Genomic DNA, 16,925 nt, shown 5'->3' with positions numbered 1-16,925 from the left:
CACAGGGCTACAACCAATAGCTATCTAATAGTCTATCTAAAAAACATCATCAATACATCTTCATCACAATCCTGCACTCGACAGGGTCAGCCCGGGTACCTTTTTCTAAAAGCAGATGTGAGCACTGAGTCTTTGATGCAATCGCATTTCATTTCCATGTCATTTAACTATGCCTGTCAACCAACAACCAGCCGTAACCGCTGTACCTACCACTTAAGCCAGTGTGACTTTTTCGAAAATATCATGATTTTAACTGAGAAATCACACCCGTGTGAAGTGAGGGGCGCTCTTATCATCGTACATCATCCATTCATTGTCAATGGGAATTTAATCTTTGTGTAGGACAAAAATGGCCGATTTACTCGTCCACATATGATGTAAATTCTCCATTCTTTGCCAATGGGAATTTAATGTTACACTATAGCTGAATATATGAGGGGCTAGCGAACCCCCAACAATGTGACACAGACACTGTACGCCTACCCTGACGCCATATACTGTACACTATATTGACAGACAGACAGTCCCTAAATGCTGATACGGAGACCGGTGCAGTTCTCTTAATGAGCTCAACCTCACCGTGGGTGGCTGATAAAAAATGATCCATTTGAAGAGTTCATTAGGCTGTGTTGAATTATCTGACCGAAAAGATTAAATGTTGCATAAATAGTAATGGGAGTGGACGGAGGCATCAAGGGCTTCCATTAAGACAGGACTGGAATGGCACATGACAAGGTGGGGGAGGGGGGCAACAATGTGGGTCACATAATTGGCGTCTTCATTCTATGGAAACAAGATCATATCCTGGTAATTGAAAGCCTCTGAAATGCTGTCTTTATCTTATCATGTGCCACCATCGCATGGCGATTTTATGCCCCCCGATGTTCCCTGTAATAAGATCACTCCCAGGATGCACTGCTGCCATTTACGCAGAACTCCAGCTGCCTTCCCGGTTCATCCACACCTCCCCATTCAACAACCTTCCTTGAAGCACTAAGTCACTCTAAGGCAGGGATTCCCAAACTGGGGGTCGGGACTCCCAAATTATTTTGGGGGGTCCCCAGATGATTAGCTTAAGGAGCAACATTGTTTTTTCACTCAACAGTTAATAAACCAACACACAGTGTAAGTGTATAGTATATGTATCTGCACATTTCTAAAATTGGCCAAATGTTCAAATATTACGTAAGAAAGAAAATAGCCGATTTACAAGCCAAACAATAGATGAACTACAGCTCACAACGCCTCTTGTAGTTGTAGAGCTCTACTAGAGCTTGTAGTATGTAATGCCTACAATTCCAAGTGCTTGTCAGGGTGGGGAGACCCCAGTTCAAATATGATTATTTTGGGGGGTCGTGACCTGAAAAGTGGGAACCCTCGCTCTAAGGTACAATCTTGGAGTTTAAATGCGCTCTGGGTAACCGGACCTCTATAATTGTACTTAATGCAATATGTATAAGCCAAATCAGTTAGCTAAGAAGAGGCTCATTCTTACAACCAGATATAATGGTGCTGGCATCGGCTGTATGCTGTAGATGTGATGTCTCTCTCAGTGTGCAAAGCAGGAGGGGGACACAGACTATACTTAGTAGGCTACAGATACTGTAGCCTAGTATTTGCACTAAACCTCACTCCTATTTTTGTTGACCAGGGAAACCCATGGGTCTGTACTTGGTCTCTCCTTTTCCCACACTAAATTCTCCACCTAAAATAGCTGATCTACAAGTTCATAGCTTATGCTTGTAGATCGGATATTTTTACAGAAGATTTGCTAGGGTTCATGTGGGTTCATAAGGTTTTAGAGTTTCCTTCTCCAATACAGAGTCTGATGCTCCTCTTGTCTGTCATGGCAGCTTCATTTAGTGTACACTCCTCATGTCCTGAGTAAATAAATAAATTACTAATAACTGTTTATTTTTATAAATGCACCCTAGAGGGAAAATATACAGGAGAGAATCTGTATCCAAAGAAATTGAGTGAATGCTACAATGCAGAATGCTACAATGCATGGCTACCCGATCCATTTTTTAAATGTATGGTTTAATTAACGATATGGTCGAGTTTAAGAATTCCTTTTTCAATGTAGCAGAAAGATAGATGAAAGTGTGAAAGCAATGCTGACCTGCGTGTTGCGTGCAGAACTCCACAGAGATCTCCCTCTTCTCTCTATGTTCCATTGGAAGCTGCCAAGGCACCTGGTGCGGCCTCCCCACAGCCTTCACCTTGTAAACTGTCATGGGCTTCAGATTGAAAAACTGGTACTTGTAGCCCCCCGGCTTGACCATGTCATACTCCGCACCGTTGAGGAAGATGGTGTGGCTGTAGTTACTGTTGCTGGGCATCCAGGAGAGCTCCGCGGAGACCTGTGTGATGTTGTCCACCCGTAGATAATAAGGGGCCACCACCACATCCTTGCCCACGAGTAGAGTGCAGCGTAGCTCGTCTGACGGGCCCCGGTCTGTGATGCTTTGCACTGAGATACGGTAGGTGTTGGTGGCCAGGTTGAGCTTCTCGATAAGAGACTTTGTCCTGCCCCCGTAGGGGACACTCATGCGTACCTCCTTGTCAACCAAGACATTGTAGCCACTAATGGAGCCCCAGCCAGGTGGCAACACGGGGGGATCCCAGCCAATGATTACGCTCTTGGCCAACTGTTTGATCAAGTTGATGCGGCGGGGGTAAGGCACGATGTCTTCGCCGACCTCGTCAGTGCTGACATCCAGGGTTCCTGTGCCATTGCTACAGGTGCCCAGGATGTCCATCCCTAGGCTGCTGGTGCTCAGACAATCCAGCTTACTGTCAGACAGCAAGCTGCTTATGCTCGTACCTGTGCCAAGACTGGAACCCGTGCCAAAGCTGGAACCGGTGCCAAAGCTGGAACCCGTCCCAATGCTTGAACCTGTGCCAATGCCCGAGCTCGAGCTCATGCCCGTGCCCGTTCCCAAGCCAATGCCTATTCCTATTCCTGTGCCAGTTCCAATGCCCGTACCAATACCCATCCTCTGGGAGCTCAGGCTACTGTGGTTGAGGTAGCCAGGTTCTTTAGTCCCCTCCCTGTGCTGAGTAGAGGATGTCTCCTCATCTTGAACAAAGTCCACAAAGTTGGAGGGGACAAGGCCCTGCTGTCCATCCAGCAGCTCTCCTGAAACACCAGAGATAGGAGGAAAAGAGAAAATAATAATGATATTGCCGCATTAGTGTGAGAGGTTGATAAGATAAACTAATACAGTGCAGGGATGTCATACCATCATAAAAGCCATCCTCGTCCATCGTTCCATAAACGTAGAGGTACTTCCCCGCCACCAGGGGAAGTTCTGCCTCAGGATGCTCATTAGGCCCGTCATAGGGATTATAACTAGAGTGAGAAGAAAAAAAACATACAATGCAGCGGTCAAGGTGACATTACTGTACTGTATTTCAGACTAATTGAAAATAAATCCCATCCAAGCATTTAAAACATCCAGACACTGGCATTTGTTACATCTACAACAGCACAATGTCCTATACGGTATGTGTATGTGGATCCAATAGTCTCCATGAGAGAAGTAATAGCATTGCTTAAAACATCCAAGGTATATATTTTTCTCAGGCAAAAATGTTAAAGCAAAAGGGTGTTGGTGGAAAATACTGGGCTACATTGTTATATTTATGTTCTAAGGATTCCAATTATTTTTTGTGCTGACAGGTAATTTTCTTCTGTGGGAGAAGCACTGCATCATTATTAGGCGCTGAGCTTACACCCCGTGAGACAATATAAATACTATACACAAGCTATGTCCATGCAGAGGTCTACCAAGGAGTTTTAGAAACCTGCCCTGTTTATTATCATCGCACTCCTCTCTTAGGACATTCAACTAGCTCTCACTTATCTGCTCATGTACACAAGACTGTCTTGTCACGACGGGTCATGTAACAATAAAGAACACCTTGAACCTTGTGATCGCTAACGATTACGTCGGTCCGGGAGGAACATTAGTTTGTTTGTGACTTGTCCCTGCTTGGGTTCTCAACATTTTCAGGCATTTTCAGCCCCCCCCCCAACAAAAATAATATATTTGAACTGAGGCATTGAGCTTGTAGATCGTCAATTTTCACAATTTCTGCCTCTTTCTTAAATTGTTTGACAATTTTTGACCAGTATTAAAAGTCTTAAATTGTCACTTTACTGTCATCTGGGACACGAAAATTCATGTGGGCCGACCTATAGGTTGAGAACCACTGTCCTACCAGACCACATAATAATACAATACATACATACCCGTAGCGAGCAACACATAGGCGAACCTTGCCGGTGAACCTCGGTTTGGACCTTGTGGTTGAGCTGAGCTCCTTGTCCATCTAATAATAAAGGAAATGAAAAATAAATAAATAAATAATACATTTTTAATTATATATCTACTGCCAGTGTTTGCTTTAGAAGTCTTGCCTTATGTACATAAAACCACTACAAGAACTACTGCACTTCACTTTCTAAGCTGTAAGGATTTTGCTTCATCTTGTGATATAGCAGGCTACGAGAGAGAGACCACCCTGTGATGGGATCATGCCAGCTGTGATATCAAATCGTGTTATGGGGAGCTGCAGATTAACTTGGTGCTGGAGCATGGGTGTGTCAACATAAATGTCAACACAAGTGGCATATTGACACCAAGTTGTGACTGGTCAATCAGATTGACCAATTAGCCATTGGGCCAATGGGGCCGTGGCCCAGGGGCCCTTGGCTCTCAGGGGCCCTTCTGGGAAAATGTAAAGCCCTGTAATGGGTTTGAGGCCCTGAAAAAAAGCTCCTGGGGACCTTCATTGGCCATTGATTTTGTAAAATGTAGGTAAAGAAATTGATAAAAACACAAAAAAACTCAAATTCTGCGCGCACGCGCGCTAGGGTACCGGCCCAGGGGCCCTTGTGGGGTTAATCCATCCCTGGTCAATCTAAATCCAAACTATGTTCAATATGATTGGCTTTTTTCCCACATGGAAATTCTGCTTTGTTTTAGACTTTTTTCCCCCCAAGATATTTGCAAGTTGCAAGAGTTGCAACAACTGGATTGTAGAATAAAACTATTCTTTATTCTAAGAAATTCAATAAATTCTAAATTATGATAATCTGATATATTTTATTACCCTAACACAAAAATAGCACGTAATAGAAAAAGCATGCACAATGTTGCCTATCACATTGACAAAATCTGTCCACAGAAATAAACAAACAGGCTAGAACAAGATGGAAATACTACCAGCCACACTGTTGCAGCTGGTAAATATTTCCCTATAAACCTTGAGACGAAACTCTCAGCAGTAGAGCGTGAAAACAATTACTAGGTCTTTCTGACTTCAGTTTCTGTTCCCTACACTGACAGAATGATAGGTTCATATTATTTGCTGCATCAGCCTGGCCACTCTATCACAGTCACTCTAGCCCATTTTGGGCGGGAACCCCTTTTGGTGTTTTAAACATTATGATATAATTTAGCTATTGAAAAATAGCAGATCTACAAGCTCATAGCGCGCCACCGAGTGGCGCGCTATGAACTTGTAGGTCTGCTATTTTCATGATTTAGAAAACGTTTTTTTAAAAATGTCGACGTCAGGCCTGAATGGGCTAGTGTAGGGTGGTGGTAGCCTAAGGGTTGACACGTGCACTCAAGACTGGATGGTCAGCAATTGAAATCTTAAAAAATACAGTCAACCGCAAGTAATGAACATCATTGTTCAATGGCCATCAGTGGAATAATGTGGCTGCACTGGTCAGTAACAAACACTTTCAATGGCAAAGAAATTAGAGCTACAGTATGTTTTGAAATGAGTATTGGGTTTTGACAGCAATCCAGTCAAAACAATTATGGCTACAATGAATATCTTTTCATCAAGCCTCCAGGGTGTTCATGGGGTATTCGTTAGCCTTCTGGACTCGGCTCAAATGTAATTAGACCTTCTTTATTGCTCCTCACTATTCTATTGTGCAGATTTCACTGCTGTATGTCTATATATTTTATATTGGGTTGCCACTGCACCACATGCCAAAGCAAATGTCCCATACAGTACTTGGCAATGGAATAATTCTAATGGTGATTCAGATGTTGGATCTATCTCCCTCATAAATCAAGGCCAATTACTCTGCAATTTGTTAGTTACTGTGATACAATACTTGAGCAAGCTTATAATGAATGAGTGGTGCTTTGAATGAGGTGTTCAAATAGAAACAAATAGAGGGGTCAGTGGGTCAGTGGGAAAAAAAATAGTATGAAGCGACAAATGAATCATTTATTCCCCAAAACGTAGGTTTCATGAATGAAAGTAAATAAATTAAATGAATTAATTTAATCTAATCTAATCTAATTAATTATATTAGAAAAAGAGGACGCACCTCAGATAGGAAAGCCCGACCAGTACTGCTGGCTTGACTGCGGGTGAGGAATGTTGGCTTGACAGACAGCAGCTCAGGCTTGTCCCCACTGATCTGGAGTGGTCGTATGAACTCAGATATCAGCGATCTACTCATCTGCGTGTCATTGCCTTAGGGACAAACAAAGGAAATGCTCACATGAAATCAATCTGGGAACAAATTAATGTTGCTTGAGAGATTATAGCTAGATTTAAAACTATTTTCAAAAGAGTAGATATAGAGTAAGTATTATCATATAATTGTAGGTTTCTTGTTCTATTTTCAATTATGTATGGTTAACATTTTGAGTTTCAAAATAGCACCATTTTATACATACTAGAGGCATATATGGAGATGTCTGTTTCTGTCTCTCTACCTGTGTCCCTTTTATACCCATATATGGAGATCCCTGATGTCATCAGTATATGCCCTTATGGCATAAGTCTGAATTCAGCTAATCAAATTAATAATGGGTGTGTTCATTTGCATTGGCACACCTGTTGACTACTGTGGCCTGGGCACACCTACATCTAACACACCCATTATTAATTTGATTAGCAGCAGCTCTGTTTTAAAACTGAACTGGAAAACAAACGGCAAACTCAGCTTGGGTTTCATTCCCCATAAGGGCTATTTCTCATCATGATTGACTTATTAGGAATTTAGAGTTTATTCTAGTGTACACCACAAGTACTGCCTTCCAGACTAGAAATTCCATCAGTGGTTTCTCTCTTCTTATTAGACAACATGATTGTTTACCCGACCTTGTGCCATTATGAAGAACTGGCTTGTTTTCTGCAGCGCAGAATGGTTGCAAACAGCTTTAAAATGACTGCAATGATGGATTCATTCACTAGCACTGTGGTTTTTCTAAGGGCTGTCCATGACATGCAAAGTAGTCATTCCAAAAAACGTGGGGGAAGAAAAGTCCTTTAACCCATTAAGAAGACATGAGGCCGATTCTACAAATGTCTTCTAACAGTTTTCTGAAAAATAAATAAATAAATGTTGCTGCATCAGTGCTTCTCCAACTTTTTCACAGACCCCCCATCTTAAAATATTTTGTTCCAGGGGCCCCAGAAGCAAAGATTTGAATTAAAAATGTAATATATATTCAAATATATAATATTCAAACATTTGCACACACTTTCAGGATTTTTCAAAAATAGCAGAGCCACTATTTTTGAATAGGCAAAGAAATGTAAAATGACATAGATGCTTTCCCGATTTCAATGGGTTAAGGTACTAGGTTCGATAAGATTCCACAAACCTTTCCCTAGTGATTCCAGTCCATTAAGGAGCTGGGACAGGGATTTGTTGGGCGATCCGGGGGATTCGCATAGATTTATGGGTTCAGTGCTAAGGATGTCAAACTTCCCAGCCTGCAACCGGAACTTCTCCAGCTCTTTAGACAGGAGATTGAACTGCTCAGTCTGAGTCCGACATTTCTCCTCCAGCTCTCGGACCTTGGCCTGGTGTGATGTATTCAGAGGAGAGAGAAGAGAGAGAGATGGCAAGAAGACATGACGAAAAGGAGAGAGTAAGGGAAAAGCAGCATGCAGGATAGAATGCCAGAGAGTACATCCATAGATCTTTACGTACATATACACAGTGCTATGCTAACATCTACACACAAACAGAATGTGGAATGGGGTCTGGGACAGTACTGTAAATATATGGGGATAATTCAGTACAGAGAAATAGGTGCAGAGACCTAACGAGCAAAACAAACAAAACAATTCCTAAACACCTAAACTACAAACAGTGTGCAAAATCGCATGCAGGACTACAGTTACTGCACAGTACATGATTCTAAAGAGTAGCCTCTTGCTCAGAGTCAGAATGCATACCAAAAACTGCACCGTGTTCAAGGTGCGGGAAACGCTCCTCAACTTCAATGAACAGGGATCGTAAAATAAAGGCAAGAAACCATCAGACGTAATGAAACGAACAAATGGGCCAACAGTAATTCAGCAAGACACCGTAGAGCCATGCAGTCAACCCCATTACATTTGCAAAGTGAAATCTGCTCCCCACCTTTACTCTTTTGAATGCAGCAGTTGCATGGGCAGGTGTAGTGGAAATTCCAAGTACCAGTACATGATGTCCTCTTATGTGTAACCATGGTTTATTGAGAAGACAAACTCTTAAACACCACACAATCTCACATCCACCTAAGACAATCTAAACCATGGACAATGGTGGGGACACACTGTGTGGAATTTTCAGCACTGCCCAGTGCATAGCGACAAACAACTTTGTTAAGATGCTATCTTAAAATGACTGTGGGCATCTCATGCAGTTGTTATTATTATTTATTATTTGTCATTATAAATATAGGATGTAAACATGCAACTTGAAGAAGGACGGCCCTTCCGGCGTTTGATGTTGTACTGATTTAGTACAGAAGGTGACTATCTTGTTTGCATCATACAGTTCTCATACTGTATGGTGACTGGTGAGTCACAGCCCTATGTGAATTACATGCTTAAGTTAAAAGGGCATACTATAATGTACATGCAATGCTCAGTTGATAATGAAAAGACAATCTCATTCATCACTGTCCAGCTGTTTGATCTCCGAATCAAATACAGATTAACATATTGTTAAAAGGAGCAGTTAACTGTAACTTTATTAACTTTACCGTTAGGTGGAGTAATTATTCTACATGTATAACATATCTGAAAGTTCCAAATGAATCAAGTTTTAGTTCAAATGCAAATATTTTAGCTGTATTTATTTACAGGTCATTTGAAGCTTCTACGACAGTGATCCCTCGAAGAGATTGTGTGATCTCAATGTGATTTACCTGGACAAATAAAGTGCAATAGAGTTTTTTTTAATATATATATATATATATATATATATATATATATACTGTATGTATATATATATATATATATATACATATATTTTTCTTTTTTTACTCAGGTAAAGGCTTTATTAGCTGAAGTACAATATTGTATACAGCAAGTGGAATTGTTCTGTAAATATTCACCAAAAGCTGATGTTTTTACTTCTATTCAAGACTAAAAGACTTCCAATTGATCTCATCACTAATTTCAGCCACCACAAAAGTCAAAAAACCCTACAGTAGGCCGTGCATGACCTTTTATCACTGTCAAGTGTTGATGCCTAAGAACACTTTGATGAAATTGATGACAGGTGAGTGTGCTACTGTAACGCCTCTGGAAAGCGCAGGATAGACAGCAGAGTATTCACATTGAAAACCAAATTCAAGTTAAACGCAATACATTATTTCAATAGTACAGTCATTGAGCTGTCTTTCACCTTTGCTGTACTACAGTCACCCATGTGATTCTTTTATTTTGTATTATTATCTTCTATTATGTTCTATTGACAAATGTCTTCTATTGTATTCTATGCCTTTTTGATCCATGTTTTCTCTATATATTTATGTTAAGCACTTTGTGACTTGTTCTTAAAAGGTGCTATATAAATAAAGCTTTATTATTATTATTATTATTACAGTGTATGCATTCAAGACACAACAGATCAGTTGTACCATTGATACAATACTGATTCCAGTTATGGCATTGCATTCGGTAACTATACCTCCTGGGCCAAAGAAAACTAGGGGAGATACAGTATATCCAATGGACTGTACAGGGAGAGGTGGAAAAATAGCAAGTAAATAAATAAAAGTAATTGTGAAATACCTGCATGCTGTCCAAGTGGTTCTGTATATGCATGAACACACACCAATAGGAAATAAATTAAGCACACTACACATACTGTATGTTCACTCATACAAATCTGGAAAGAAGTAAGAATTTAAGGCACACTGTAGCACACGTGCATAATTCTTCATCAAACTGACTGTAACAACAGTAGGAAGATGAAATACTAGTATAATGTTCATGTATGACACAAAATAACTGATACAAAGACTGATAATTAAAAGAACACTGTTGAGGTCAAGTGAGCAGAGATTATACTAAATAATTAGGTTAACTATTAGCTACAAGAAGTGTTCATTCTAGCAAATGTTTTAGAGGCATTGGAAATGGCTCCAGGCTTGCACATGTTTGACTGGCAGGCTGACCTGTCTCACTCACTCCGGCAGCTGCCACACACAATTTGACTCAGCGCCAAGTTTCTTTCCTCTTCCTGTCTCACTTCCCTCCCCTCCCCTCCCCTCCCCCACTGCCCAGACACTCACCTCTAACAGATGGACAGCGCCCTCATGTTCCTTCTTAGCTTCAACCTGAGCCTGAGATACAATGAAACAATGAATACATAACTATGCACAGCATGTACAGTAGTATCAAGAGACACCTTACCAGAGCCAAATATTCTAAAATGTTACTTTAATCTGAATACTACGATTCTATTGTGAGGACATGTGGAAAATCTGACACTTCTTAAAGTGGCGCTCGCCTCGGGTGGAGCCTGCCCACCAACACGCAGGCTGGGTGTTCGAATCCACCGCGGTATGCGTGCATCAGGCTTTGTTGAGCGTCTATACGAACACAATTGGCCTGTGTTTGGGGCGCGGGGAGGGTGATAATAGACCACATTCACATGGTGGCCATCTTGCCATTAAGCTAATGAAATGCCCACCCCATTGCCACCGTGCTTTTTCAATGCAAAGTGCCAACATGGCCGCAGTGTGAATATGGTCTATTTTCACTGCACGTACTCCTACAGGCTCGGGCGGCACCTGTGAGCTGTTGTTGGGCGGGAGAAGTAGGTCAAAGGCTCTACGTCCTCCCGGTGGGGGCTCCTCACTGGCAGGTGAGTCAGTAGGAAACAACATCAGTGACAAGACAACACACAAATGCGTACGGGGAGGAATTAATTGGCAGACTATATTGTGGAGAAAAGGGGGTAAAATAAATAACAAAAAATGCCTTCTGTGGAGAGCATTCTCCCTTGTGTGTAAAACATATAGGAAATGTTCCAGTGCCAAAAGAACAAACACAGATGGCATTGGGAAGATTTATGGCAGATTATCACATGTTCTCCTTCTACAAAAAAATGATAAGATTATATTATCATAAGAATATTTTAAAATGAATTTATTAAATTTTTCTGTGATTAGCAACACCCCTGACACCATTTAAATTGTCCTTATCCAGTAAACCCAACCCATCTGATGCTCCAAAATGATTTACAACTATCGGTGGCCCAGCTCTGAACCTGGCTACTGTGTCTAATCTTGCCTGTTATATAATAGCAACCTCTTTGGTCAGTGAAACGGTTCAAATGCTGTCAAAATGTCTGTTTGAGTGGCTGTGAACTTGTGACAGCGCTCTATATGTGCAATGATCTGTTCTATGATTCTGTGCATATCAGTTATGTTGAAGCAATCTGAAACAATGCATGAAGATTTCCAGTGCACTCAAGAATAATAATCTTTGGGTAATATGGAATCACTGTACCGTGTGTATATATATAACAAAAAATAATACATTCTATATTAGTTTTGGAGACCAGGAACATCTGTTGTGAGAAAAACTAACGTTGGAATTAAAGAACATCTGTGGACTTTCCAATTTTGTGAATCCACTTTGCAGGGAATTAATTAAAGAGAATGCAGAAATGCAGTTCAATGTCTCTGCAGGAAGATGAAACACTAACGAACTGCTGTTAAACGGAGGATTCTGCCTGTTAATGCTTTGTTTCCAATCCAGGTGAGGTGTCTGTGACAATTCCCATCACTTTTCAGCCTTACTTTCAAGTCAGTTAGATCAGACAGACAAACTGCCAAATAGAGTGGAGTAACATTTATTTACTTATTTTTAGACATCAGGGCTCTTAGGACGGCTGTGTTAGTGTTCTGATCCACCCAACACTATTGTCAGAAAAAGAATACAAAATAAATACACAAGCTCTGCGCCTTAATACAATTCTGCTCGTGGACATTCCTCGAGCGACAAAATTTGCCCAAAATGTCCACATGCACACCCAATAATGCTGGACAGTGGACATCTCCAACGTCAGCACATATCGGCAAATAAGCCCATACAGTATATGCACTGGACATGCCCAACGTCGCTGCAGATCAGTGCCGTTAGGTAAGTGCAAAACGCTGTTGTGAGGCTATGGTTTCTGTTGTGTGTGACGTCAGACCAGACCTTGATCAGTGAGAGAGTGGGAGAAAGGGAGAGGGGGAGGGAAGGAGGGAGGGAGGGAGAGCTCGATCAGCAACATAGAGCAAGTAAAGAGAAGGGGAGGGAAGGAGGGCGGGGGAGCTCAATCAGCAATATAGAGAAAGGGGGGGGGGGGGGGGGGGGGGGTCAGGGTAACCTGACTCCGCCAGATGGGGCAGCGGATCAAGGCAGCACTGTGTATGCCTTGATCCCGCCTCTAGCTGCCGCTGATTGGCCAGGCCGTTTGGTGGCCGGGCATCAAGTCTGCCTGAGAGTTCCCAGATGGGAGCAGGAGGGGGAACCCAGTGTACTCTCTGCTGCCCCATCTGGCGGAGTCAGGTTAGGTTCAGGGGGCATGATTTGGGATCGACACTGGAATGGTTGGCACGCCATGGCCCCCGAGGCGCTGCTAGAGTCCAGACCGTTTCCAATTGGCTGGCTGTTTCCAGAATGTATAATAACAATGTGCATCCTTAAAACTGCTTCATAAATAAGAGTTTATAAATAGTTGGATAGAGATGGCCGTCATTAATCTTTTGTATGCAAATGTAGTTAATTCCGTTCAGTTCAGTTGATGCTTCTCCCTCTCTCTCTCTCTCTCTCGTGCGTGCACACACACACTTAATAACGAGCGAGATATAAAGTAGCGTGCCACCCATTCCAGAGTGCGATCCCAAATCATGCGTCGGGGGGAGGGAAGGAGGGAGGGAAGGAGGGAGGGAAGGAGGGAGGGGGATCTCCATCAGAAATATAGAGCAAGTAAAGAGAGGGGGCTGGAAGGAGGGAGGGGATCTCCATCAGCAATATAGAGCAAGATAGGGGGGGGGGGGGGGGGGGGAGGGTGGGGGGTGAGTGAGGGGGGCGGAGAGAGAGAAGAGAGACTGAAGTACTGAAACCTGAACATGCTGATCAACGCATCACTTTGTGACATATTGTTAGCACAAAAACCCAGCAACGCAAGGGCAAGCTGATAAAGCACAAAACACCACATTTATATAGGCCTATATATATATAGGCCTCACACACACACACACACACACACACACACACACACACACACACACACACACACACACACACACACACACACACACACACACACACACACACACACACACACACACACACACACACACACACACACACACACAAATAGTAGGCTATACAATTCCTAAATATCCCCTAGCGTCTTTTTTCTGCCATTATGTTCTGTGAAAAGTTTTCATATCAGCACATATTGGACAATACATGTATGCAGACACTGATATATCTGTGATGGCCCGAAATCGGCCGACCGATAAATTGGTCAGGCTCTACTGACAAGGGTAGGGATGATGGCCTTGCAATGACGTTCCTGTAGCGATGACTGTAGTGTCCCCCATGCACTTACCTTCTGAAGGAGGTCAATCTCCTGCTGCTTTGCATTGAGGACAGCCAAGGCTTGCTCATGCTCCAACTCTAGCTGCTGCCGCCTCTCTGCAGCCTCGCGCATATGCTGTCGGCCAGGCCAGGGAGAGCCATTGGTGAAGGGCGGGGGGGGGGGGGGGGGGGGGGGAGCATAGGGTGGGGACGGGACGGGGGGAAGGGGAGGGGGGGGTATAGAAAGGGCTGCTATTAGTAGGACTAACAACCTGCTGGCACTGAATCACAAAAAGATCCCCAGCATGCCCAGCCTTCTATTCCAAACACATGAATGACACAGGTTGATATGTGCATAGAAATAACACACGCACACATGCACGCGCGCACACACACACACACACACACACACACACACACACACACACACACACACACACACACACACACACACACACACACACACACACACACACACACACACACACACACACACACACACACACACACACACACACACACACAGTGTGCTGAGACGCTGAACACACTTTAACGTTGAGAATGACATAAACCAGGGGTTCCCAAACTGTGGTGTGTGCACCCCTTGTGGTGCGCGAACGCCTTCTAGGGGGACATGAAAAGGGTAATGGCGGTTTGATGGTGTTATTTAGCACAAGCGGCAAAATCCGGTAAACCACTGTTGTAAGGAGCAGCTGCGGGAGTATAAGGCAGCTGCATGTCTCAGTGCAGTGACATTCTGCCATTATTTGCCATAATCATATTAAAGGAACATTCAGTGATTTGGGTGATTTGGGAAAAAACCCGGTCCACCCGGTAACAAGATGTGCACATGCACACGCTCTACAGTGGGGGAAGTAAAACAGACCAACAGCACGTGAACCAATGCCCGCCCCACTCGATCATGATTGGAGGAAGGCCCCTCTCATCCTGATTGGATGAAGGCTTTGCCACCCAAAGCCCAAACCGAAACTAGGGTGTTTTGACCCCAGGGGCTCACTGGGGACAGGGAGGAACTTCTTATATGGTCAGCACACTTTATAGTAGGGGGGATTATCCAAAAAATAAGAAAAAATAAGTGATATTTGAATTAAGTGAAATCACTGAATATACCTTTAAACAAATTAAAACAATGTATCATTTTCGACCAAATACAACAAGACTTAGCGCTGGGGGGTGGGGGTGTCAGCTATAGGTCAGGAGGCAACAGGGGGTGCACGGCCAATAAAGTTTGGGGACCGCTGACATAAACTATATGCCACGGCACGTACAGTATCAGTTATAGTTTATGTCAAATGATCCTTTAGAAATCAGATCAGTTTGTGTAAGGAAGGACGCTTATGGATGAGGAGTAGGACTATAGGAGATGCTTTGCTGTGCAGAAAAAAACAACCAACAGTGCACAGATACTGTCGTTTTGCTGCCCCCTTTAGGTAACACGATCCATATGATAGAAGTCTCATTACTGACACTGTGTGAAACGCTGTCCTCAGCGAGGTTGTCTTTGCATGATCAATACAGGGTTTTTAGTTACATGAAACGGGTGAGCAAACTCCAGTACGTGGTCATCCATAACACAAGAAGCCATACAATACTATGTATGAAATAGTGTCATCCAGTCTCCCTACTACTGTACAGAACAATCAGGAAGTAAACATATTAGGGGGAAATAAGCAGATGACATCATGCCAATATGAAACTCAATGTCGAGGATACTTGATGTCATCAAATGTCTATATATGACATTATCATCATATAAAACTTGATTGCTACACCATCGCAGGACAGTGTCCCTTGCCGACATTAACTAAGTTAGCTTCAAATTCAGTTTTCGGCAAGTGGCCGAGTAGATTAGATATGCTTATGTTTAGTTTATACTCCGCTGTAGAATGGCGCAGCACTCCCAGAATTGCGGTTCTACAAGCATCACAATGTGACGCGTTGTAAGCTTGTAGATCTGTTATTGTTCTAGTGTGACCGAGTATAAATTAAGCATTTACCCTCCCGAGATGCCCCGCCCCCAAACCCCAGCCTGTCTTATCTCTTCTCAGCCACCCCCGTCTGACTGTTGCCAAGCTCTTTGGCCTGCCTCATGCACAATCACATTCCACAGTGCTCTGGTCACATCGCCAGGTGCCCATTCGTGTGCCTGCTTGGTAAGCAGCCCAGAGATACAGGGAAGGTGTGTGTAAGCACAGCCAATGGGGTGGAGAGAGAGAGCATTCGAAATGGGATTGAAAAGGGATTCTCCCTAACATTTTGACATGGCAATGATACCTTGGAAATCTAGTTGGGGAGAGAGGGGCTGGGGGGGGGGGGGGGGCAGGGATGGACGGGGCTGGGGCAGTGGAACAATGTTAAGGAGTAGAGGGGCAGACGGGGCAGACTGCTCCGAGCTTCTACTCTTTCACAGCTCCCGGTGAGACCTCCCAAAATGGCACTGGAAGGCAACAGACAGGTCAGGGACATTAGACAGATAGAGGAAGATTATCAGGCGGAGTCACTGTAGTGCAGGCAGGGAGGGGGCTGGCAGCAGGAGGTTCAGACTCTGTAATAACACCTGAATTGGGGCTGGTATAATACACAGAATAAGACACCACATCACAGCAAAAACATAACATAACATAAATAATAGGAACATGCATTCCCTGGAAACTGGGTTTCCTACCTTGAGCACCTGCTCTAGGTTCTCCAGTTTGCCTTGGAGCAGTTTCTTCTCCCACAGAGCTGAATTTCTCTCCTGGGTCACAATACCAAGGGTCTCTTTGAGTTGGGCATACTCAGCTATCACCTGTACACAAAGAACAAGCAAAGAGCTAAGGGCCAGAGAGTGACAACTACACATTGTTATTATTACAATATACTGTACACAACTATATAATTGTTGTCACTGCCAGGCCGAAGGAGTGGCTGAGACTATGTCCATCCATCCATCCTTGTGCGTGTGCGTCCGTCCGCCTTTCCGTCTGTGGGCAGCTAATCTCCGGCACGGTTGGACTGACCGGCATGAAGCTTTTGCACACACACTCCCTAGAGGCCATGAGCAGAAC

The 16,925-nt window shown here is 43.3% G+C and overlaps 1 protein-coding gene across 2 annotated transcripts in view; it reads right to left on the bottom strand.

Moving 5' to 3' along the window:
- rimbp2b (RIMS binding protein 2b) overlaps positions 1-16,654 on the bottom strand; it is a 42,620-nt gene extending 25,966 nt beyond the window's left edge. For both annotated transcript variants that reach the window (XM_079515336.1, XM_079515337.1), the window contains exons 1-8: positions 16,544-16,654; positions 13,889-13,993; positions 10,566-10,616; positions 7,653-7,854; positions 6,365-6,513; positions 4,259-4,338; positions 3,246-3,355; positions 2,123-3,142 (exon numbers count right to left, since the gene is read on the bottom strand). In XM_079515336.1, coding sequence (XP_079371462.1) covers positions 2,123-3,142; positions 3,246-3,355; positions 4,259-4,338; positions 6,365-6,513; positions 7,653-7,854; positions 10,566-10,616; positions 13,889-13,990 — 1,714 coding nt within the window. In that variant the 5' untranslated portion in view covers positions 13,991-13,993; positions 16,544-16,654. The remainder of the gene's footprint in view (positions 1-2,122; positions 3,143-3,245; positions 3,356-4,258; positions 4,339-6,364; positions 6,514-7,652; positions 7,855-10,565; positions 10,617-13,888; positions 13,994-16,543) is intronic.
- Positions 16,655-16,925: the final 271 nt, after the last annotated feature.

Source organism: Electrona antarctica (genome assembly GCF_951216825.1).
Source record: "Electrona antarctica genome assembly, chromosome: 12".
NCBI classification, from domain to species: domain Eukaryota; kingdom Metazoa; phylum Chordata; class Actinopteri; order Myctophiformes; family Myctophidae; genus Electrona; species Electrona antarctica.
Note: the sequence above shows the minus strand (reverse complement) of the source record. Positions and strands in the feature narration are given on the sequence as shown.